Genomic DNA, 24,615 nt, shown 5'->3' with positions numbered 1-24,615 from the left:
CACAGGTCTGGTTGGCTGAAGGATGACAGAAAAACACATTTCACAATAGGGGACCTCTAAGACAACAGTTGAGCATATCTTCAAATCGACATAGTCATATTTAAAAGTTATCTGTGACTTGCTGAAGTCTCATTTTGTTGATCCCTCCTCCTGCTTGTGCAAGAGAATCATGTTTCAGTTGTGAGTCACTGGGTGGATTGTTTTCTCCCTTACTGACCACAAGTCTGTCTGAAAATTTTAAAAGGTCTGGTGTTAGCATTACTTCATTAGGCCTTAGCCAGTGACTCCATTCACTGGGCATGCCATTAGTCCATTAGCTCATCAGATTGACCAGCTGCTGGGAAATGCATCACTTGCTGCATGAGGGGAAGGGTTAGCCTTCCTCAGAGAGTTTGTGTTGAAAAGATCTGAGTCCTTCAGTCACACTCATGGAAGCAGAATCAACTAAATCTGAATAAACTTGTGTGAACTCATAACCCATAAACCTCTAATTTCTATTTCACTCCAATTGTGTTATTCATAAGATAAAGCTGTACAATTGATGTAAAGACACACACATAAAAGTCCACAAAACAAAATTACTGTTTACAAACAAGCTTGTATTGATATCCACTTGATGGAATAAGACATTTGCTTCAGTCATCCATAAATTTGAACATTATTCTGACTGTCTTATTTATGTTTGGTTGTCTGGACAAAGCTGCTCTCTCAGCCTCCCTGGATTCATGGCGGGCCAACCAGGGTAGTGCTCTCTTTGCACTGTGCTGAAGTCGATCCTGTGAAGCAAAGCACACAGACGCTGATGATTTGCTCTCTACATCCACCTGCAGGAGACCGTGATGTCTAAACTTGCTCTCACCTGAAGGCAGGGTTGATGCCGATGTTGTCCGGCTGTGGGAGGGCAGGTGTTCGCCTCCTGCGCCAGGAAGTCGGAGGAGGGAAATCCTTCTGATACTGAGACTGCATCTCTGTCATATCTTGTTTACTTGTCACTGCTTTGCCCCCTTGCTCGTCCTCCCCTGGTTCCCAGTCCTTGCTGCTGTTTCCTTTTCCTGTTTGTCTCGAGGATGTGGAAGAAGAACGGTGGGACTCCTGCTGTGTCTTCTGGTCTCCTGAAGGTTAATGTTAATGTTGTTAAGTGTTTAATTTCATACACAATAAAAAAACATCCAATCAAATCCCCTTTCCTGCTATGGAGGCCACATCTAAGAAAACAAAGCTTTAGTAAAGCTGCTGACACGTCTCAAAAGATTTAATGGCAGACCATTCCACCTCTTCAAGTCTTCTGTGTAAATGTTTTAAAGGGAACTAGCTGCATCAGCAATTGTGTACCGTGTTGTTTTGGTCACTAACAGACTAAGATTGGTATTATATGTGTCTGGCGACAATATGAAAAGGACCCTACATAGGAATTAAACATTTTTCTTTACTTTTTGCTTTGTCTAGTTGTTTTTTACTTTATCTAACCAAGTCTTGCTCAAGTAGAAGTCCATTTGGAAATCTGAACATCAGAGAGCACCAGGTCCCAAGTCTTAACAATATAGGCTTTCTTCTTCTGTTGGCAGAAAGTCCCAGCACCCACAGGAACACCAGCAGTCTCCTGAACTTTGCGGCCTTGCTGCAGCTGGTTATTGTGCCCCTCTCTCTATCTCTTTCTCATTTCCTAATCAATTTATAGGAGCTCTTTAACTACATTTTTTTGGTTCACATTAATCCAGACATCCATCACATTCGAAGACTATAGTCAAAAATCATCTAAATTGTCAGCCATGAAATTGAAAATCTTAGATAACAGCTCTGCTTTCTGTCATCCAGCACAACAAACTCTTTTTGGCACTCTTCAACTCTCGCTCCACTGATGTCTTCCGGCAATAAGAAGTCACAGCTCACAAGATTTCATAATGAGACTTTTCCATCTTTTCATAATGTTGTCAGACAAATATAATACCTAATAAAAGCATTTTTAGTAGATGTAATGGTACATTGACATTGCCTAATTGCAGCCCGTTTCATGGCTACCAGCTGAAGCATTCATGCTCAATACTGGCCCAATTTTTAAAGTCATTGTCCTCATTAGTTGCTTAAACACGTGGAAAATGTTGAAAAATACAGAAGTTATCCTTTAAATTATAACATCATTTAATTTATGACCCTATAACAACACACAACAAGTCTTAAATCTTCAATGGCATAGAGACTGAAGGTCATGTTCTCATTAATGCAGCCAGTACTTTGATAGCAATGTTTAGTAATGAATACAAATGTATTGTGGTCAGAAAAGTCCAAGCTTGGTTCCTAATAAACAACAGCATTTTCCCCTGGTACTCTGTTTCTTGAAGCATAATTAATGCAGTATTATTAGGGTTTAACGGATTAAACCAATAAACTAAATAACTGACTTTCCCACCTAATACATCACACTGCCTGGCATGCTAATTTTCAGCACTGAAACATTCGCAGCTGAATCACAGCTTATCTTAAAACAGATTTAATGACTTTAATGAGTCTCCAGGGTGAGATAAGACCGCAGACCTTTGCCTCTGTCTTGATGCGAGGCGGGTCTAAAGCAGAAAGCTTCTTGTGTTGTGGTCTCCATCTTAGCGGGAGTGTCCGGGTAGAGGAGAAATCCTGGGGAAGTTAGGACATACCACAGAGGGTTAAAAGTGTGTTTTAAAAGTGCTTGTTATAGGAATCCATCAGGCACTGTGAGAAGCTAAATTTATGTCAAATCAAGATTATTTAAATAGCATTTCATACCACAGGTGAAGTATCAGTGTGCTCCAAAATAAAAAGCAAAACAGAAATGGGCAATTATAATACATGACAAAGACACATGAGGTAAGAACATATACAATAAGAAGGTATTACATATATAAAAACATATAAGAATGTATGATAATGAAAAGGGAATATTATTGAAAATTGTTATTAATTTAAAAGGGAAAAATAATAATATACATTTTGTTACTGTTTCAAATGTTTTTCTTTTTAACAAGCCTACTTAGTAATTCCAGTGAACACAGCTGGACCACCTTCACTTAACATTTGCTGAAATCCTTCCAATCAGGTATTTTTATTTCAATGTTTTAGCTGGAAAATACCGAAGCCAGTAGACCATTCTCTTTAAATATGGTGATGTCAGTCATGGCTATTTTAGGCCTATTTACTTTGAACATAGTAAAAATAACTGAAATGACGAATTATACACTTTTTACGATGGAAGCAAGACTACATAAATAGTGGTAAAATTGTATGTTTATGGTAGAAATACTTAATCTTCTATGTACTTAAACATTTTATTGTTCCATTTGACTTTTTTTTGCCATCACTTTGAAAACCACATTTATTTGTACCACACCATATAAGCAGCTTATACACCTTTACCTGCCACTGACGGTGGTTCCCCCCTGTAGGGTCGACTATGCAGAAAGAATTCATGGTGGCGTCTGGGGTTTTGTAGGTTGGCATTTTTGATGAACATGTTGTCTGCTGGCTCCTGGCTGTGCTCCTGGCACAACCAGCTGCTCTGGATTTTTTGGTGTCTGGCCCAAAAAAATGCTGTAAAAAAAGTCCACAAGTATAAACAATTTCCTTAAAAGCCTTAAAAATATCACAATTTGTATGTGTTTCAAATATCAACCAGTATAACAGCCTAAATATGCTTTGAGGAGAGTTATTTACTGTGTTGCTTACCTTACATGGGGAAAAAACAAAAGCTGTGGTACGATTCTGCAGTGTTTCCCTGTACTGTGTGTATGTGTGTAAGGGTATACACAGAGCTACTTAAAGCTTGTTTACTGGAGTAGTCATGGTGTTCAATTCTTCTCCAGTGAGTGACAGATACAGTAGTCGCCAACTGAGACAATAAGGCAGCTGGGCCACCAACAGAGAGCTGAAACAAAGTCCACTATGAAAAGCTTTGAAGTGGGGCTGGGACACTCTTCAGCGAGTGCTGAACAGACCCGAGGTAATGGGTCGGAAATGTTATGTTTTGCACCTGACTCAAAGAAGATGTTCAGTAGCGAGTATAATATGATAAAACACGTTTGCAGTTGTATTTAGTCACTCACACCTCCCTGTCAAAAAAAAGAAAACATGTCTTTTCTGTGGTTGCCCTGGAGCATTTGGCCAGCGCTCAGCAATGCACTGTGCCTCCCAATGTTCAGCTGGCTTACATCCCAAATATATTTCTTTCTCATTAGAGGGCCTGTTTTAGCCTGTAACTTTTCAGTAGGGAGCCTACTTGAATAAATATTTTTTTATTCCAAAGTATTCAGTGGTGAGATTGTTCCTGCAATCATGCAAGCCACTTTAATTCATAATATAGTATATGTGGGCAGAGGGAGGTAAGACATAGTTTTAGCTTTAGCCGTCACACTTTCAGGATATTGACAACATATTTTCACCAGAGTACTTTTGAAATGTTTTTCACGGAGCACAGCAACCACTGTGAAAACAATCTAAACTTTTATTTAATAAATAGATGTTTTCTTTGTCTGTATTTTTATGAAATTTAAGATTATAGCTTAACAGAATTGTACTATTTATATCTCCTATTTATATTGTCTCCAAGTAATTTTTGTTTGTGTGTGTTGTCTTTTTAGTGGGTCCAAATTTATGGTTATAAGGGTTCACTAAAGTATAACTTTTCATCTTCAACTTCAGCCGTCACTGCCATCAAAACAGACATTTTAAATTGATTTATTAGTATAATAATAATAATAATAGCTCAAAGTGCTTTACAGTATGTCATTAAAAACAAAAAAAACGATAGGAGAAAAATCACAAGATAAAATCATTAATACATAGAGAAAGACTAAAAGATACAATTGAATGGCAGAAAAAATACATTTACTGTGCATTATTGTGTATGTATATGTATGATGATAATAATGGCGGTCATAATAATAATAATAATGATGATGATGATCTTAATTATATTATTTGTATTATGTTTTATTGTTTCTGTTATTGTTGTTGTTGTTGTTATAGTTATTATACATTTTAATTTAATTTAATTTAATTTAATTTAATTTAATTTAATTTTGGATTTAACTCAACTTTGCACTGATTTCAGCACGCGCCAGCAGGAGTCTCCCGTTCCCATAGTAACACAGTTGGAGCCGTATGTAGCCGGAGTTAGCAGCAGTTTTTCTCCTTTGATTCGTCCAACTTTACGCTCTACTTCTCTCTTTCCGCGACCGGTTGTGTTTTTTGTACCAAGTAACGGATCACTGAGAAGACAAAGCGACGTTATACCTCAGCATTTTGACTTTAAAAGATGGTAAAAGCAGCCTAGAGCTCGCCGTTCCGCCTAGCTAAAGTCTCTCTGTCAGAGACTCTGCTGTGTCTCAGTGTCCGGAAGTTCTGAGGGGACAAAAGTAAGAAAGGCATGAAAAAAAGGAGCTGGAAGAAACGTCTGAGCAGTTTTCTCCGAGCAAACTGAAACACCGTTTCTCTCGTGAATTTAACCGAGGGGACGGTCTTACTTTTTTAGTTATCTCGTAATTAGCATTGTGCATTAATTGATCGATGGGGCTGCCGACGCTGGAGTTTAGTGATTCTTTCGTGGACAGTCCGGAGTTCAGAGAGCGGCTGCAGTGCCATGAGATAGAGCTGGAGCGCACCAACAGGTTTATAAAAGACCTCATCAAAGATGGAAACATGCTCGTATCAGCCCTCAGAAGTAAGTATAATATGATTAATGCATTGTTTTGGAGGTTCAAAGTACAGCAAGTTACCTAAACAGTTACACGGTCTGCTGCATAACAAGGAAACCCCAAGGCCATCAATTCAAACAGAGCCAGTTTAGATAGTTTAACCTACATTAAACTTTTAAAGTTTATACAACTGTGTTTGGGTGGTATGAGTAGCAGTAGGTAGTTACAGTGTAATGTATATACTATAATATAGATTTACCTATCTTACTATACTGATAGGTTAGATCTTACATGTGCTTGTCTGGCTTTGTATGCTATTATAATATGGTCTTGAACCTAGATGAATGAGTGAAATGAAGAGTGAATGCTTCTATTTGACCATTATGATTTTATTGTCCATGTCATCTGCCAAAAGGGAGCAATGGATTTTATTTATTGTGAACAGAAAAATAAAAGTAGAAAAAGGTCAAAACAAACTACATAAGCTGAATGATGGCTTAAATAAGTAAGTTTTCAATTGATTGTTACAAATATCTATAAAGCTTGCGTTTCTAATGCAGCTGGGCAGGGTGTTATTTTGCTATTATTAATAAGAGAGAAAACCATTTTTGTAATGCACCTTCACACATAAAAAATGCAGCTCAAAGTGATTTGAATGAAGAATGAATGTTCCTGTTTGACCATCATGACAGATAATTATGATTTTCTTTTCCAAAAGATTATATTTACAATGTTTTTTTTTGTCAATACTGAGATATTTAATCAAGACTGATGTGGTTTTAACAATGTGAGCGAGCTTCAATGTTAGTTTTCTTTGCTGTCAAATAACATTTATGTCAATTAAGTTTTAATTTTTACTTATTATGTTTCTGCCTTTCAATTGTGTCTTTTACTTACTACTAATGTTTTTATCTTATCCTTTTCCCAATTGTGTTTTGTTGTAATGACACACTATAAAGTACTTTAAGTTGCCTTTATTGGTTTTTAATGCCATACTGTGAAGCACTTCGAGCTGCATTTTATTTATGAAAGGTGATATACAAATAAAGCAAAGCTGGATAACCAATAGGGCTAAGCAGACAACCCCAGGTTTCAGGGCCCCCAAAACCTGCAGAAAATGCCATCATTATTTCTCAGAAGCCAAGGTGACTTTGTAGACCCTAATATATAGTCACTATAAAGCAGACAAAAGTGGCACTACCTCACATTTTGAGAGGCCTGAAAGAATATTTAGGATTTTATATTGTAAATGAGTTAAATGATAAATTACGCATCCAAATTGTTGGCTATCCAACCATTAATTATTAGTAGTTTCAACCCCAGTGTTGATTGACATGATAAGGTCCTTAAAGAGTTTGCTGCTTTAACTACCTGGTCTTAAGTCTCCTAACTTAAAGAGGTTCCCTGTCTCAAAATATAGTTCATAGATTGTCATTATTATTGGTTGGTTTGGTACATTTTAAGTTTTTTGTACATTTTGTTTTTGTGGAAGACTTTTCAATCAAAGATATGCATTTTCAAATTATTACCATACCTTTTTTTTAAGTTAGAAAAGCTGGAGCAGATAATAAGCAAACGTAACCTAAAAAATGCTTAGAAAAGGTAAAGAAGTCAACTGGGGACCAACTACAACCATTAGATCTGGTGAAACGTTTAGTTAGTTTTGACATGCTCAGCTTAGGTGTTGCCCAGAAAGGGTTGGGTGCTGCAGCTAATCCTCATAATAGTAGGGAAAACCCCACTTCATATAACCAAAAGAAATAAAATAGGCACACAGCAAACCAACATTTGCCTGACAGAAAATCTACGACGGAATGTGTGAGTGCATTTATGCTGGAAAGGTGTTTGAATAACTGTTGCACACTTTAATGGTTACTGTCATATTTATATTTCATCAGCTAAGGAGGACCTTCAAAAAGCAGGCACCTCCCATTTGTTTCTAGTTTCTTTTGATTACCTCCAGTTTAAGCTCTGACACACCTACGCTTTGTAGTTGCTTGCGGTTCCCATGTCTCACCTGCTGGTTGAGGTCATTGGCGTAAACATTGCTGCTGCCAGCAAACACGATGCTTAGTGTGTTCTGTATAGCCAGCCAGCGGTGAAATAACTGGATCACTCCATTGTTACCATTTATAGGTCAAACTCTACGCAAAACGCTGGCGCTACCAGAGCCAATATATTACTGTGATACAATGCTATTTGTGATATCCTAACATTAATTACTTTTACTGACTGTGAATCATTTTCAAAACCTGGTAGAGTTTTCAGTGTATTCATTTCAAATCAGTGTTCTGACTGAAGCAAATTTTTATGTAGACTCAACAACGCTGTCATAAAAATAAATATAAATAAGTGCAACACATTCAAGTTTTGTAGGCATCTGTTCACAGATTGTTTGCATTAGGGTAGACTGTTATATGTAAGCTATTTGAACACATTTTATACATGAAGTAAAGATGTGGCGTGCGATTTGGATTCTCATTCCTAAGTTGTCAAATATCGTCAATTTGGTTCGCTGACCTGTGACGGCACACTGATCCAAAACATCTGTATTTGAGGACATAAGAATAAGACTCCAGCTTGCTTGCTGCACCTTTAGCGACCAATTGTTTTTTTTTTACCCTATAAATGACAGGTGCATTGACACTAATTTACTATTGACATTATTTTCACAATCACTAATATTTAATATTTTTAGCTTACTGATGGCAAACAATTTTTTTGTTTTCAAGCTCACGATTATCAAAATTATAGTCCTGCTTTTCCCCTGTGTCAACATTTTACAGCACCAGAAAACATTAATAATACTGCGGTCCATATCTTGAGCGTTAAATAACCTTTTGGAAACAACTTAATTTTAGTTTCCAGCATAGTGTAATGCTGTTTACAGCGCTATTGTCTTTTATGCATTAAACCTGACCACGGTTCTTTTTCCTCATCTGATGGTGGTAACCTTCTATAAACTTCAACCAAAGGACATTAAAGTAGTGACTTAAAGTGGCTGGCATGTTATGTTGTGAGTGAGAGAATGCAGCCCTGTGGTGCCAAGTGCACCCCAGAGAATAAAAAGGTGGTGTTAAACTATGTTATTTGAGTGTTGTTTGGACACATAAACACAGTTTTCTGAGACTAAGGCTGTCCAGTGGAGTTTGTTACAAGGCGTGGTGGTTTGTTTACATCAGACTTTGACACCTCGTGTCTTGGCAGTGGTTGATATGCAAGAGGCTCATAGGAAAATACAATAACAGTTGATTACAGAAGGGAATGCGGCTTGTAACCTGTAGGGGAATTGGCGCTTTAAATTGTGTTGGACCAATAATGGCAGTATGTAAACTCATGCCAAGAGTGTTCTCGTGCCTAATATGGAAATAGTAAAACTACAGTTATTATGGCATTAATAAAATTGTTGCACCAGCTTTAAATAACTGAATAAACCTCTTTCTGCCTTCCCAGGTCTTTCTCTTGCTGTTCAACGGTTTTCTCAGTCTCTGCAGGACTTTCAGTTTGAATGTATTGGAGATGCTGAGACTGATGATGAGATCAGTATAGGTAAGAAGAATATGTCCCCTGTGGCCAATAAACAAGAATTTGGAGGTGCAAATTCTATTAAATATGATTTACATTTTAGCTGTAAAATTTCTTTTGCAGCTCAATCCTTAAAGGAGTTCTCTCAGCTCTTGAGCACCATGGAAGAGGAGAGAAAACGACTGGTAAGAAAACGTGTGTGTGTCCGTGTGTGTGTGTGTGTGTGTGTGTGTGTGCGTGCATGCGTGCGTGCATGTGTGTGTGTGTGTGTGTGTGAGAGAGAGAGAGAAAGAGAGAAGCTTTAAATAAAGGGCTAGTGGTATACAGTAAATAGGTCAACTAACTATGTATGTATGAGTTGCTTTGTATTTTACACAGTGTACAGCTTTGTTCTTACTCCAGCCATTAAGAGATCTGGAAGTGTAATCCCCTTTCTGCAGAAATATTTATATATTTAAAAACAGTCCAACAGCTTTGAATGGATAGCAACAAAATATATTTTCTATACATTTTCTGCATTTGCAGTCTTTTCGACTACACACTTGACATCAATAAAATGGTTGGGATTCATATGATAATCTTTATTTGTGTAGCACCTTTCAAAAACAAGGTTACAAAGGGCTTTACAATAAAAACATAAATAAACAGTCACTCTTTAATGAGTGTTAGAAATAACTTATACAGACAGGATTGTCCTTGTTCACAACATCCTGTTTTGATCTGAATATGCAATTTGACCAAAAAAGGTTCACCAAAAAAAAGTTTCCAAGATTTCAGTTTGAAAGTTTTTCGGGAACCTTCACTTAGTGACGCTGATTACCTTAAGCCTCTTATTCCTATCGGGTTTTCCCACAAGTCTGACTGACACATTTGTTGTGAACTTTGTGCTTGCGGCAGTGTGTGCTCAATGGAGATTCTGAGGAAAAAAAAGCCTCTGACTTACAGACCCTCCATCAACAAGAGGCTTTGTGTGGGCGTGATTGGAGTTTGGCACAGTCTGTGTGTAGGCAGACCCCTGCGCATGTGCAATCTATGCGCATAGTACACTACCTTATGCATAGCCCTCTGTATATGTGTGTGTGTGTGTGTGTGTGTGTGAGTGTGTGTGTGTGTGTGTGTGTGTGTGTGTGTGTGTGTGTGTGGCTTTGTGGCTGTGTGCATGGTCTGGTTACAGAAGAACCATGTGGAACCTATTCTGCCAATTCCCCCGTGAGACTGTGAGCAGAGGCCTGACTGCCTGGGAAAGTCCATAAAAGGGTCCTGTGTGTGTGTGTGTGTGTGTGTGTGTGTGTGTGTGTGTTCTCTCTTTTTGTCCCTCTCTATGTGTGCATTTAAATTGTATGCTTTTCCACTGTACCACTGCAAAGCTGCAGATGGGTCTCAACCTCTACTAATACCATTATTATTGAGTAAAAGGGCAATTCCAGCAAACGAGTTCCTCTGAAATACCTACCTGTTCAACCTGAAAGGGCTATTATTATGTTTTGGCAGTGCCCTTCGGTCTCTTAGTGTTCAGTTTCATCCTGCATATTGTAATGTGATGAGAAAAAAGAGCATACAAAGAAAGGAGACCTTTGTTTGGGTTCTAGTGTGGTACTTAATTGATGTCATGATGCAGGGTTCAGAAGCTATTTAGAGTCTAAATGCTTAAATCAACTAGACAGAACAAAGCAAAATGTGACAGGCTTGCATTATTTAGACTCATGACTAAAGAGGGCCGAGACCTTGTATAAACACCAGAGCTCTGATAACCGCTCTGTAGCCTCCCTTACTGCTTGACTCAAGTCTCAACATCAACCACAAGTTTCTCATGCATACTGTACAGACAGCTGCAAAAATATTACCACAACCATATCATGATTTAGGTTTGGAGTTTTTCTGGTACAATTTGCATGTGTGATTAGATTTAATGGAATGAATTTTCATCAAGCATCATTAGATCAACATTTGATTTATCTTTTGGGTCATGATCAGTTAGCAAACCATAAATGGTGAACAAGATAAACATTATACCTGCATCACATCAGTATTTTGGCATTGCAATTTTGAGCATATTAACATGCTAAAATTAGCTTCTAGCTCAAAGCAGCACACTGTGTCTGAATGCAGCATGATTGAGCTGTTAGCATGGCTGCAAACTCTCAGTTTTTTTCTGTGACTTCAGTAACAACTATGAGCAAAGTCCAGGAAATGTTCTATGAACATGCTCATAATCTTTGTTAATAAGCAGTTACCATCATAACTTGGTCATAAATTGACTGTAAATGAGGGTGTTGCCCTGCATACACCTCAGGTTGTTATTTTAAGGATGTAAAATGGAAGTAAATACACCACAGGTTCTGTATAACAATTAGGAGTGGGGGAATAATAATGAAGCATCTTGAAAGATTATGTCTTGATAAAGGAAAGTTGATAATCAGAAATTTAAAACCAATATACTTGACATAATGATCGCCTGTAACAATTTTGTAAAACCAGGTTATAAATTCTTTATGGCTGAATCAATTAGATGGTGAAACGTTATGGACGTTAACGTGTGTGTTGGGTTTACGTCCAAGCTGGGCTACTTCTTGAGATTTGGTGAGAGTGGATGAGCATGAGCAACCACAAATCTGTTCTCACCCCCGGGCTTAAAAGCTAGCATATGGAATGGATAGTGTAAATGAATTAATACATTTATATATCTGTTTTGATTATGAATGATTACAAATACACTATGTTTTAAAAGTAGCAAGTAACACAGTGAGAAAAAATAAATTATATATAGAAATAAAAATGTTGATGCATGGAGATGCATTGCTAGTTGTTTTGTCATCACATTGCAGCCCTCTGAAGCTGAATCAAATTGAGTCTTATAGATTCTCATCCCTAATATAAAGTAAGAGTTATTTCATTCCTCAGGTCAGCTGTTCAAGTTTGAAAACAACACGTGTGAAGTTGGCTATACGTTGGCTAAACATAAACATGTCCTAAGCATGGTGTGTTCACTGGTGTGTAGAAAAGGATGGGTTAAATGTAGAGTTTGAATTTCCCCATTGTGGGATTAATAAGGGAATCTTAATCTTAGTCTTAATTAATATTCATGTCTTTTTGCAATCACACACAGGAACGTTCAAGTTGATTGGATTTTACCTTTTTTCTCTTTGTTTAATGTCAACATCTAATCTCAAATGATCAGCCACGCATGAGACTCTGCTCTTGTTTTTGTGTTTTATGGTTTGCTTTTATTTATTGTTTTTTGAATTGTTTTTAAAAAAATCAATGAGACTATTTATTTTAGTGTTTATTCCTGTTTTATTTATTTTATTGTTCTTGTTTTGTTTGTTTATATACAGCACTTTGTTGTGGCTGTGGTGGTTTTATAAATAAAGTTGAGTTGAGTTGAGTTGAGCCATGTCAAGAAAGTTGTGTCTTAAGCACAAATCTGTCAGATAAATAAAAGACAAACATCTTTTGAATGGTCATATTTGACAAAACCAATTTTAAGTAAAACACTGAAGTCACCAATGTAGCGCTTTTGGAACAGTGACTTAGTCGTTTCCGGTATTTACTGTTATGACCCGCTGAGCTGACTGTTGTGTGTTTTTCCTCTCACAGATCCAGAACGCAGATGACGTGTTGATCTCACCACTTGAGAGGTTTCGTAAGGAGCAAATTGGAGCTGTTAAGGTACGACTGCAGTTGTTAGAATCAAAGAGTAGCAGTTGACTAAAATTATTCACATAAAGTAACTGAACTTCAGAGACTCTCTGCTCACTTTTTAACAAGGCCGATATGTGAAGTGTACTTAATTAGTTATCTAACACTGTGGGTGGTGATCAGACAGATCATCCTCCTCTGGCCTGATCCCAGTCCGTCTCCCAGCCAGTGGTCAGAGAATCCAATTTGTTCAGATAAACGATGCATCGCAGTCCAGTGTCAGAAACAAGGTCATGGGAACGGACGCTGGGAGGGAAGACAGGGAGCGCGTCACAGACAGAGAGATAGTTGAACTCAGTGAGGCCGTATAAACACAAACTGAGTCTGGTGTCTGGTTACAGCAGCTGTCTCAAGTCTTATAATTCTGTTTATCTCATTTTTTTCTCTTCGCTTTCTCTTTGACTGAAATAAAAGATAGCAGTGGCATAGAGAAGATGTTTTTTTTAAAAACTGGTCACGTCTATGACTAACTCTGAAAGTGAAGTGACTTCTCATTTTTCTGACTCCTCAGCTTGTAGAATGTAGCAGGAGTGTGTGAGCAGCACACCCTCACGCTGATATTGGTGAGCATGAAAAAGTTGTTGGACATGTGGAGGTTGGTCCTGCAGCTGTTTTGGAAAATAGCTGTTGTCTTAAATATTTTGGCAGTGTCTCCTCATTTATTAATGGTCCCTGGAGAGGCTGGTTGGCTCATCCCAAAAACCATGTGAACTTTTGTCACTTGTGAAAGACCAGATACAGAGACACTGTGCAGGTATTTGTAGAGTTGCAGCAGCCTCTCTTTGGCCTCACTTATTTGTGGTATTTTGGTATTTTTAGCCACACTAACAGCAGGGTTCTAGGCAAGGCAACAGTGGTCTGTAGGTCTGATGGTCCAGAGTGAAATAGCTTGACATCTATTGGGTGGATTACTTAAAATTTAAATTCCTGACAGGATAAATGTACTCACTGTTATGATAACTCTTTTCTCTAATGCCATCACAAGTTTGACATTTGTGAATCAGACTGAAAAATATTGACAATTATTGTTTGCTGAAAAATATTCAAACCTCCAATAGTTTACAACCACATACCTGCAACACTAATAACTTTCCCACAGCTGTATGTCGTATCAAGAGGCGAAACTAAGATGGTGAACAGCTGCTTACTATCAACATCATTACAAATCAAGCCTGAACAGTATAACAATGGCTTAGCCTTTAGTGCTGCAAAATAAACATGTTTGAGTTGAAAATTGAATCAATTTGAGGATGTGGAGAATTACAACAAACCTACTCATGTCCTCTCCACATCGCTGTCTTCCTCAGGAGGGAAAGAAGCAGTTTGACAAGGAGACAGAAAGGTACTACTCTGTCCTGGAGAAACACCTCAGCATTTCCTCCAAAAAGAAGGAGACACAGCTACACGAGGTAAATCGTTAGACTCCTAAAAACTTCAGCAAGTTCCTCCCACATGTGTTAGATAATAAAAAGTACTGTATGGGTGTTGTTTCTGTTTTTGTTGCAGGCTGATTCACAGATGAGTAAGGATAGGCAGGTTTTTTATGATGCATCTCTGCAGTATGTCTTCAAGATCCAAGAAGTGCAGGAGAGAAAGAAGTTTGAATTTGTGGAGCCGGTGAGTTCACATACATACATTGTGATCATGTCTATATAGAAGTTAAGCACAATTTAACTGAGCTGCTGGACCTACACAGCTCTGACCAGTAGAGGGAAAACAGAGTCACAGATGTTTCATCACAGGAAAATATGACCGATGACTCTATTTTGTGCTGCATGAAAGAATTAAGTAAACATTCGGTCTTAATTGCAGCCAAGCAAGTTAAGATTGTGTGGCACATGCACAGATGATCATAGAAAGACACATGACCCAGGTTCTGGAAAACACACATTTTCACACACTGTTTGGCCAGTGATAAAGCTGTTTTAATGATGAATATCAGTAAAGCCCACTTCCTGTTGCTGTAGAAGCACTTCCTGCGTGGAGATCTCTTCTGCCTGACACAGAGGGAAACTTGTTGTAGAGTAAATAGTGGCAAAAAAATCAAGCATCAGGGGATTTTTTCCTATAGAGTCCATTTTGATTGATTAAGGAGATGACAGACAGCCATTGTTTTGTAATCCTCTCATTATGCCTTACACTCCCAAGCCCCCAGCTAACATTTTTCCTGTGGATTTTCTCTCTGATCTTTTAGTTGTTAGCCTTCCTGCAGGGTTTGTTTACATTCTACCATGAGGGCTACGAGCTGGCCACCGAGTTTGAGCCCTACAAGCAGCAGCTTCAGTTCAACCTGCAGAATGTAAGTCTGTGTGTTTATTGCAAGCCTCTGGACCAAACCTGGACCTGAAATCACTTTTTTTTATCTGGTGTACCTGCCTTTGAAATCATTAAGAGAAAATAGCCAGAAGTCAGAACCAGGCATTAAAGGAAATACCTGTCCCAAAGTGGAAACCTCAGACATCTGATACTCCTTGCATTGAAACGAACAATGTGAGCTACCTTCAGCCACAGTTTGAACAAGTCCTGGTCTAGTAGAGACTAAGGTATTTACTGCTTTAACAGACAGACAGCAATAATCACCGGGCACTATCAATCACGTTTTTGGGTCTCAGCAAGCTGTTTTTAAAAAGAAATAAGTATGGTTGAATTAACAAATCAGACAAGCATCCTTACAAAAAAGACTTGTAGTAACCATTAACTGATGCACCTTTTCAAAGATTTTGTATATTTCATTAAAGGCTCGCAATAACTTCGAAAGTACGCGTGCCGAGGTTGAGAGGCTGATGAAGAGGATCCGGTCTGCAGAAGAAGACTTCAAAGCCCCGAGTTGCTTTACAATGGAGGGATATCTGTACATACAGGAGAAACGTGAGCTACACAAAAATCATATGTTCTCATCTCTCTCTCTCTCTCTCTCTCTCTCTCTCTCTCTCTCTATCACTTATGCCATGAGAAAAAGCTAATCAGACCTTATTTTGTTAAAACACTCATTCGTTCAGTGCATGAATGTGTATCATGTATTGTAGGTCCTCTGGGCAGTGTGTGGACCAGATACTACTGTACTTACGAGAAAACCTCCAAGATGTTCACCATGAGCAACACAGAGGCCAGACCAGCCAACAGACAGGTGAGCCGGCATCAACAACACATCCTTAACATTTTTGCCCATTTACTAAAAAGCATTAAGAATTACAATACTCTATGGAAATCAACTCTGAGTTACATTATTGTCATGTTGTGAAGTATTTTAAACAAAGGAACACAATACTGTATAGCACAGGGGTAGGCAACCTGAGGCTCCGGAGCCACATGTGGCTCTTCAGGCCATTTGCAGTGGCTCCCTGTGGCTGTGAAAATAAAATTATACCAAATTTGAATGTTTATTTATCATTTACATTTATCATTGGTGTAGGCCCAAAGCAATTTGTATCCTTTAGTTGTAAAGATGTGTCGCTTATATACAATGTTTAAAAAATGTTTTAGTCAACTAAAATGTGCAGCATAGCTTACGAAAGTCTACAGCTCGGTGCCTTAAACTCAAATTTTTTACCAACGAATAAAATCACTTTAAGAAATTCTCATTCATTATGACCTATTAGTGATGCTGCTAGGCTAATTTATCTTCATTGTAAGGCAGAAAAAAAGGTTTGTGGCTCCATTCAGACATTTTTTTCTCCTTTTTTGGCCAACAGTGGCTCTTTTGTTAGTAAAGGTTGCCGACCCCTGATATAGCAGCTTCCTACAAGCAATTGAATTTACCAGCAAGAAAGCTTGTGAAACAGTCTCAACTGTATCAAGTTAAGTAGGTCTTCGATACACAAAGACCTGGATTTCTTACTTAAAGCTTGTGTCAAGTTTTTTAAATTGCTTTTTCTATGGTGTTTGATGACTATTGTAATTGTAGTAGTGAACACCATTGTTTCATTGCCGCTGTATCAAAAGCTCAGACTTTGTGTGAGACTTTAACACCACAAGTGAGGTGCATATACAAACAAATCTCTCTGCATACAGAACGGAGTGATTAATGGTACACCTGAGATGTTCAAGCTGCGCTCGTGTGTCAGAAGGAAGACAGATTCAATCGACAAGCGCTTCTGCTTTGACATCGAGGTGGTAGAGAGGTGAGAGTGGAAAGATTTATGAGACACATGCCTATCTGTGGAACACATACATTGAGAAACGTGTTGTTGGGTTGTCCCCTTTCTCTGCAGACATGGCGTCATTACCCTGCAAGCACTCTCTGAGGCCAACAGGCGGCTGTGGATGGAGGCAATGGATGGAAAAGAACCTGTATGAATATATCCACCACTGAATAAATGATAACAATGAAACAGTAACACCATGGTTTGTCATACTAACATATACTTAAACATTACTTTGTTCTCTCTTTGTTCAGATTTACACTCTGCCCTCTTTGCTCAGTAAAAAGGAGGAGAGTAAGTATCCTTATTTATGCTCATTCTTGATTTATTTGAAATATTCTTTTTATTACCACCTATTCAGTATTACAATGTATCAGATATTTAGTTTAACATGTGCTGCTGTTGTTTTTACAGCATTTCTCAATGATGCGGGCTTCAGATTTGTTAGGAGGTGCATTGAGCTGGTTGAAACAAGAGGTATTTCTCCTCCTTAAAATGCTTATATGAGGAAAACAATTCTAATGTCTATGTGTTTTATGCATTGTTCATTTATCAGTGTTAAAGCATTTTTGCACATGTGCGTAGGCATTACTACCCTGGGGCTGTACAGGATCGGAGGGGTCAACTCCAAAGTGCAGCGGTTGATGACGAGTGTGTTTGGTAAGAAATTTCCGCTTTCTTCTGCACAATATTTTTGTGCATGCAGGAGTTTTATTTTAGCGCAATGAACAACAGGGGAATTTAAAAATCAATCACTCGGATAAATAATCTAGTATCTACCTTTCTGTAGCATCGACAGCTCCCTCTGACATGCAGCTGGACGCAGATGCCTGGGACAACAAGACCATCACCAGCGGCCTGAAGAATTATTTCAGGTGACATACAGTACAAAGGATTTTGAATTTCACTTGTCATGAATTATGAATTCATGATCTCTTATATGCGTGCAGGTGTCTGGCAGAACCCGTGCTGACCTACAGACTACATAAAGAATTCATCAAGGCTGCAAGTAAGATCCCCTACTGCCTCTTTCAAAATTATATGATAGACTCAATCTGTGGTTATGTTGTGTAAATAGAAGCACAATATTTCTCCACTGAATCATGTCTCTCCCCTCTCTTTTTCACAGAATACGATGATCAGAAGCACAGAGTGAGAGCGATTCATGCTCTTGTGCACAAACTACCTGAAAAAAACAAAACAATGTTGGAAATATTAACCAACCACCTCCTCAAGTATGTACATATTAACCCATTGTGTGCTTTTAGTGTGCAATACCTTGAAAATGTCCATTTGGCTTTGAGAGCGTCTTATTTTTCTTACATATTTGAAAAAGCTTTACCTACAATATTATTTATTAGTCTGGGGGGCATTTGCAATGAGATCTTTAAGAGTTTTAGTTAGTGTTTGGTTTCGTTATAGCCGTTAGTCATTTAAAAAAGATTAAGGGTAAAACACTATTAAATGCTGTAGTAAAATGCATACAAGAAATGTTTCCAACCAAGATGAATTTATTCCAAACTGCAAAGCTGTGAATACTTTTGCAGATCACAATTTAAATTTACCCCTTTTCAGAAATGATCTCTTGCAAAAAATATCACAAATAATTATGATTAAAAATATATCCACATTGAAGTATGATAATAGCTGGACAAGCACATGGATATTTTTTTCAGTTGTTTGCCCATTTATATTTCTGTTGTATTTTGATGTTTATGTTATGTTATGTTATTTAACTTAATTTTTATAATTTCTTTGTTATATGATATATGACAAAAATCTACGCTCACCCTGTGTGTGCATGCATCTGTGTGTGCAGAGTGTCCTCTCACAGTGACCAGAACCTGATGACTGTGTCCAACCTGGGAATGATCTTTGGCCCCACGTTGATGAGGTCACAGGAGGAGACGGTGGCCGCCATGATGAACATCAAGTTTCAGAACATTGTGGTGGAGATTATCATTGAAAACCACGACAAGGTACGCTGACAAATATACTCACATACATACAGACACATATAAACATACACACACCTAACAGACATGTATGTTCCTGCCAGATCTTTGGTGAGGCCCCAGACCTGTCAGTGCCGTTACCTCAGGCTCCCTCCTCTCGGTCGACTCCTCGGAGGAACAAGGCCATCTGCCTGTCGTCTGGAAAGAGAAAGGCTCGTCTTTACCCTCCTACTCTCTGCCTGGCAGACAACGACAGTGAGTGTTTTCGCAGTTCCATTATCTTGTCACTCATAAATACCTTTTCACTCCACAACATTTATGTACACTTAAAGCTGTCAGTTATTGCTCGGATATAGGGAAAGCTTATGAAATTCAATCCATATTAAGGATTAAATGCCCAATAAGTCTGATCAAAAAATTATGAAGTAACGTGGAATCATGGGAGTTGTTGTCTTGTTGTCCGTCATTGCAGTCAGCTTCTCCCAGCTAGGATTCCTTCCTTCATTGTTCAGAAAGTTTTAAACAGGAGCAGAACTATCTGCAGAGGTCCCATCTTCTTCAAAACAAAGAACCATGTGATTTAAACCAGGAAATCACAGAAAAAAAGCTTTTTCTTGTCAGGGTTTCTTTGAAGATGTTGGGCAGACACCAGACATTCCAGAGGGACTGCAAGCTGATTTGCAGCTAACATTTTCTCAGCTTGTTCATCTGATAAATTAAGATCCAGATCTGATCATCTTATCATCTGGTTTAAAACAACCAAGATATAAAAAATGTATCATAAAAAAGTGGCTTAAAACTGGGTAAAAATGAAATCTATGACGGCTTCTGGTAGGCAACCACAATTCTGATGCATGCTCAAAAGGAATATGATGCCCCTGAAATGCGACTAAATGAAATGGACTGTTATCTTGATTTCTCTGGTTTGAAAATTGTTGGAAACATTTGCAAAAATGTAAATACACATCTTAACAAAATATATAACATAGGTCTAATTGTTTTTAGACATTTGTGTAAAGAAAAGTGATATGCTATACCGTAAAACTTGGAATTCACAAGCTTTTTGGCTTTATTTAAAAAATGCTCTGTAATAAGTTCCATCAAAGAGTTATTTCACATAATTTAGATATCTGTCTCTTTATCGTGTCACTTATTTCCATTTCTCCCTCCAGGTGACACGTTCAGTAGCAGCCCCAGCACGACTCCAATGGGCAGCCAGGAGTCTCTGTCCTCACACTCCTCTGAGAAGAACGGATTGTCTCAGACCTCTCCTCCATCCTCTCCTGCAGCCGAGTCTGGCTCATCCTCTACAGCACCGGTGTCTCCCCCTGCAGCTTCCTCCTGCTCCCCTTCTCACAACTCCTCAAACGGGAAGGATCAGAAACATCCGACAGACAGCACCGCCTCCCCTCACCTTACACCTTCCTCTTCCTGGACTTCCTCCCAGGTCACCCCGGCCCAGCAGACATCTTCTGTGTCCTCCTCGTTGTCCTCTTTACTCTCCACGGAGAGGACTCTGTCTGTCAAGGGAAACTCTACCGCCTCTTTATCATCTGTGAAAGAGTCTAGATCTCCTTCCATAGCCTCCTTGTCCACCACTTCCACCCAGAACTTGTCAGTGGAGCGTGCCTCCTCTCTCAGGGAGGGTCGACCTGTTCACAGAGCATCGTCTGCTTCTTCTCTGAAGAGCACTCAGTCAGTGGATCAAAGAAATGCATCCAGCGCCTCTTCCACTGTCACAGAATGCAAAGTGACGGACTCAACCTCTCCTTCTCGACAGCTCAGAAAAACGTACAGGACTGCCTCCTCTTCCTCTTCCTCCTCCTCTTCATTATTCCCCTACCAGCTTTCCACATCTTCCTCTCTCACCTCGCTACACATCTCTGAAGGTGCGTATATCCCTGTAGCAGAAAGTGTCATGACAGTAAGAAAAAGTCCTGTCACTTCCCTTTTTTATATTCGGCTCAGATTTTTTCTTTGTGTGTTTCTATCTCAGATTACAAAAGCTGTCATGGATCGGTTCAGAGTCTCATGTCGCTGGACCCACAAGAGGCAACACGCAAACATAAACCTTTGCACATCCGCTGTGGCTCCGATCTGACCACAAAACACTCTGCAGCCACCGCATCCAGCAATGGTTACCAGAAGCCAGGATCAGTGTGAGTATCTGCAAAATTGATTTTACATTAAGAAAGGTAAGATACTCTGATGATATGGCTTTTCACCTTGTGCTTCTTCAGTATTTGATCTGTGTCCTCAAAGAAGAAAAAGACAGATAGGTCAGAGGAGAGTTTGGTGTGCCGCACTGGTTGGGTGTTGCTGAAATGTTGCTGAAACTTATGCTGGCGATGAAAAATGCCCTTTAGAAAAATAATAAGAGTGGCACAGTAAGGATAAGATCCTTTAAAACTTTAAAACACCAAAACATTTTACGATATAAAATTCAGTTGATATGAAAATTTGTGAATTGTAGTGGTTGGCTTAACACAGTTAAGTCAAACTGGGGGGCACGCCCCCTAGGGGGGGCCCGGAGTTATGACAGCGGGGGCGTGGCGAGGCGAGGCTTAATATAAATTATGCATTTTCCTTCTTCACTGCTAGCTAGCAAATCATGGAAAAGTTTGTGAAAGTACTACCAGGTAAATGTAAAGAAGAAGATGAATCCACACCAAATGTCACAACTAAAGACAAAACAAACAAGAAAATATGATGAGGCATATCTCGCCCTTGGCTTCACCAGTACAGCAGTGGGTAATGAAGAGAGACCGTAGTGTGTTGTGTGTCTTAAAAATATTAGCTTCTGACAGTATGAAGCCGAACAAGTTAAGACGCCACTTAGAGACTTCACATCCCGAACACAAAGAGAAGCCCATTGATTTCTTCAGACAAAAACTAGTCAACTGTCATGCACAACAGAGTTGCTCTACTGCAAATGCTCAACTCGCATCCTACAAAGTAGCGTACAGAGTTGCTCAGTGTAAAAAGCCGCACACTATAGCAGAGGAATTAATACTACCTTCAGCTATTGATATGATTTCAACTATGGTTGATGAAGCAGCAGCCAGCAAACTAAAGGCTATTCCACTACAAACAAATATCAAATGGCTTTAAGAACAGGATGATTGTGTTTTTAATACAATGAAAAATCAAAATATCTTTTTGTAAACTTGTTTTTGTAAACTGAAGTTCTCCTTGTTGGCTCCAAATCCACTCTGGACAAGTCTGATAACCTCACAGTAACAATTGACAGCGAAAGGCACCCATAAATAAAATGTAGTAGTAGTAGTAGTAGTAGTAGTAGTAGTAGTAGTAGTACTCATCACTGTCTTGGGTCCTGATTAAGGCTCATTTCTCCCACTTCTCTTCCATCTGTGCTTTTTGCAATCTCAAATGATTTGTCAGTTTTTCCATTATGTAAATTAAACCTCTACTATTCCTGTCCTGTATAGGGTGATCCATTTTACCCATTTCATTGTGATAGCTTTTTTAATAGCCATCAACAATCTGTAGACCAGATGCATATCATGTATTCGTACATTTTCTTCAGTAAAGAGTACCATGAAGATCATAGGAATAATATATCCTTGTATCTTTGTATTTTAAATGTTGTATACCATTTTTCCCCAAAGCTTTTTTGCTGTATTTCCAAAATATATGTGAGTGATCTGCAGTACTCCACAGTGATTTGTGATTTTTGAGCTCATTGGTCTGATTGCAGAAAGGATTACTTGGATCCGATTTGTTAAAGATTTGTCTGCATTACTTAAGAAGAAAACTGTGAAGGTGTTTTGTTTTCAGATGCTAACATCGGTACACTCACTCACTCTTTTGGTCATAACTGGAAATAATCTCAGGAAATGTGTTTTTGTGTTGCAGATTATCAATCAGAACTCAGCGTGAGAGTTCAGTATTCTCCTCAGCTTTAGACATTTGTTCAGGAAGGTATGTCCTTTTAAGCTTGTTTGAGGATCAACCTTTTTAGTATTAAAGCTATCACCTGTCAGTACTAACTATAAATGTCTTTCTCCTAGGGATGCAAAAGCTCTTTACTCCTGTGAGGCAGAGCACAGCCATGAGCTCAGTTTTCCACAGGGAGCGCTGTTCTCAAATGGTAAGAAAACCACTCTCAGATTTCATTATCTGCTGGATCTTTGTCCCAATTTAGACGAGAGCTGCGATCAAATAGTACAAAAAAAATGTACCTCCTATGTCTTTTCCTAACCACTTTTCCTTGACCTCAATGGAAAATATCATGAAGTCAAGGAAACATGTGAAGGAGCATTCATAAGGATGCAGGAAAAGGCAAAAAGCAGCAAACAAATTATTAATTTAGAAACATTTTTATTTTTTCCTCTCTCTTAATTTTATCTGTTTGCCGTGACTTGCTAACTTGAGTTGTTTGTGTCTGCAGTCTACCCGTCTGTGGAACCAGGCTGGCTTCAGGCGACGTACAACGGCAGAACGGGCCTCATACCTGAAAACTACATCACATACATGTGACAGGCTCGATGATGTCATCACCACATCACCCAGTAACATAATAAAGATCTAACTTAGGCTTTAGGGATCCACAGTACAGACAGTAATACTCTGTGCTGCTGATCAAAGATATAATATATTCATGATGTAACTGTGACTCTTATCAAGGTCATTCCTGTCATGCAGCAACTTTTCACCTTTAAAACTTAGAAAAATATTAATTTTTATAGTTGTTTTTTTTTCTTTTTTTTCTTTTTTAAGGGGGTTGCATTCTGCATCTTGTTACTGTATATTAGAATATAGAGACTAATAGGGGGGGAATTTGAAGTTATTAGCTGATGATTGACCATGACTTTAGCAGGGTAACTTTTTACACATAAACAGAACTTGTAATTGTATTGTATTAAATTAATACAATATATTTTTACATTTTTTTGTTTGTTAATAGACTAACAGGGTGACAAAATAAGTCAAGTAAATATTCTGAAGGGGGGGGGGGGGTATATGCTCACCATACTTTACTGCTCAGTTAAACATGGCCTATAATAAAAGAAAAAAATATTTTATGGCTTATAGTTTTTGTGTAAGTTGATTGTTTTATGGTAAAATCAAGCACATGTATCAAAAAAAAAATCAGTAAAGTTTGTGTTCATGTGATGAAGAAGACCATTTGTTATTTATCTTTGACAAGCCTTAACAATCATGTCATGTTGCTGCATAACAGGAATGTCCCACCACTGAACTACTGTGGCTGGATATTAACGATGCATGTACTGTATGTATATCTGACTACTTTATGTGAACCATGTTAGCTGTTATTAACCAGTTTATAATTCAGTAGATGTTAAAATTTGACTTGTTCTCTGACCTTTCTGACATTCATACATGAGTTGTCACTTAATCAACGCTATCAACCCCCCTTTTTTGTGTTTGTAAACTAAACGGAAACAGTATTTTTTTTCTATCAATCCAGGTAATTTATGTGTAAATTTTCATTAATTTTATAGCAACGTGACCCAGAGCGAAAGTGTTCACACCTTTGTGCCTGAAACAGTATGAACTGGTGATCTAAGACTGAATCCTACCCTAAATCCTTCCTTTTACGGTCTGTCAGTTTTCATGCTGTCTAAATAAAAGACAAACGATTTACTTTAA

At 38.4% G+C, this 24,615-nt stretch overlaps 2 protein-coding genes across 2 annotated transcripts; one reads left to right on the top strand and one right to left on the bottom strand.

Annotated features, from left to right (window-relative positions):
- Positions 1 to 676: 676 nt before the first annotated feature.
- si:dkeyp-69c1.9 (uncharacterized) lies at positions 677 to 3,493 on the bottom strand. Its single transcript, XM_059351091.1, has 4 exons — positions 3,385 to 3,493; positions 2,533 to 2,628; positions 860 to 1,112; positions 677 to 776 (listed from the first exon to the last, which is right to left on the bottom strand). Exons 1-4 carry the CDS (start codon positions 3,479 to 3,481, stop codon positions 677 to 679), a joined length of 546 nt encoding a protein of 181 aa, XP_059207074.1. The 5' UTR covers positions 3,482 to 3,493.
- Positions 3,494 to 5,125: 1,632 nt separating this feature from the next.
- Positions 5,126 to 24,443, top strand: LOC131986580 (rho GTPase-activating protein 42-like). Its single transcript, XM_059351609.1, has 24 exons — positions 5,126 to 5,686; positions 9,114 to 9,209; positions 9,309 to 9,370; positions 12,783 to 12,854; positions 14,192 to 14,293; positions 14,391 to 14,501; positions 15,079 to 15,183; positions 15,623 to 15,752; positions 15,911 to 16,011; positions 16,896 to 17,005; positions 17,096 to 17,174; positions 17,281 to 17,320; positions 17,441 to 17,503; positions 17,612 to 17,686; positions 17,817 to 17,901; positions 17,977 to 18,035; positions 18,156 to 18,261; positions 18,846 to 19,005; positions 19,086 to 19,236; positions 20,154 to 20,870; positions 20,978 to 21,140; positions 22,858 to 22,923; positions 23,013 to 23,092; positions 23,393 to 24,443. The coding sequence occupies exons 1-24, from the start codon at positions 5,533 to 5,535 to the stop codon at positions 23,479 to 23,481; spliced, it is 2,976 nt and encodes a 991-aa protein (XP_059207592.1). The 5' UTR covers positions 5,126 to 5,532; the 3' UTR covers positions 23,482 to 24,443.
- The last annotated feature ends 172 nt before the right edge of the window (positions 24,444 to 24,615 follow it).

Source organism: Centropristis striata, chromosome 15 (assembly GCF_030273125.1).
Source record: "Centropristis striata isolate RG_2023a ecotype Rhode Island chromosome 15, C.striata_1.0, whole genome shotgun sequence".
In the NCBI taxonomy this organism is placed as follows: Eukaryota; Metazoa; Chordata; class Actinopteri; order Perciformes; family Serranidae; genus Centropristis; species Centropristis striata.
This window is presented reverse-complemented; position numbering and strand designations above follow the sequence as displayed.

Bases quoted from the DNA above. Each gene is read 5' to 3' on its own strand.
- LOC131986580 (XM_059351609.1), top strand. From the start codon at position 5,533: ATGGGGCTGCCGACGCTGGAGTTTAGTGATTCTTTCGTGGACAGTCCG. The intron at 9,210-9,308 runs GTAAGAAGAATA...TTTCTTTTGCAG, and splicing joins TGATGATGAGATCAGTATAG to CTCAATCCTTAAAGGAGTTC. The intron at 15,753-15,910 runs GTGAGCTACACA...CATGTATTGTAG, and splicing joins TCTGTACATACAGGAGAAAC to GTCCTCTGGGCAGTGTGTGG.
- si:dkeyp-69c1.9 (XM_059351091.1), bottom strand. From the start codon at position 3,481: ATGTTCATCAAAAATGCCAACCTACAAAACCCCAGACGCCACCATGAA. The intron at 1,113-2,532 runs GTCTGCGGTCTT...ATTAACCTTCAG, and splicing joins GCATCAAGACAGAGGCAAAG to GAGACCAGAAGACACAGCAG. The intron at 777-859 runs GTGAGAGCAAGT...TTTGCTTCACAG, and splicing joins GGCATCAACCCTGCCTTCAG to GATCGACTTCAGCACAGTGC.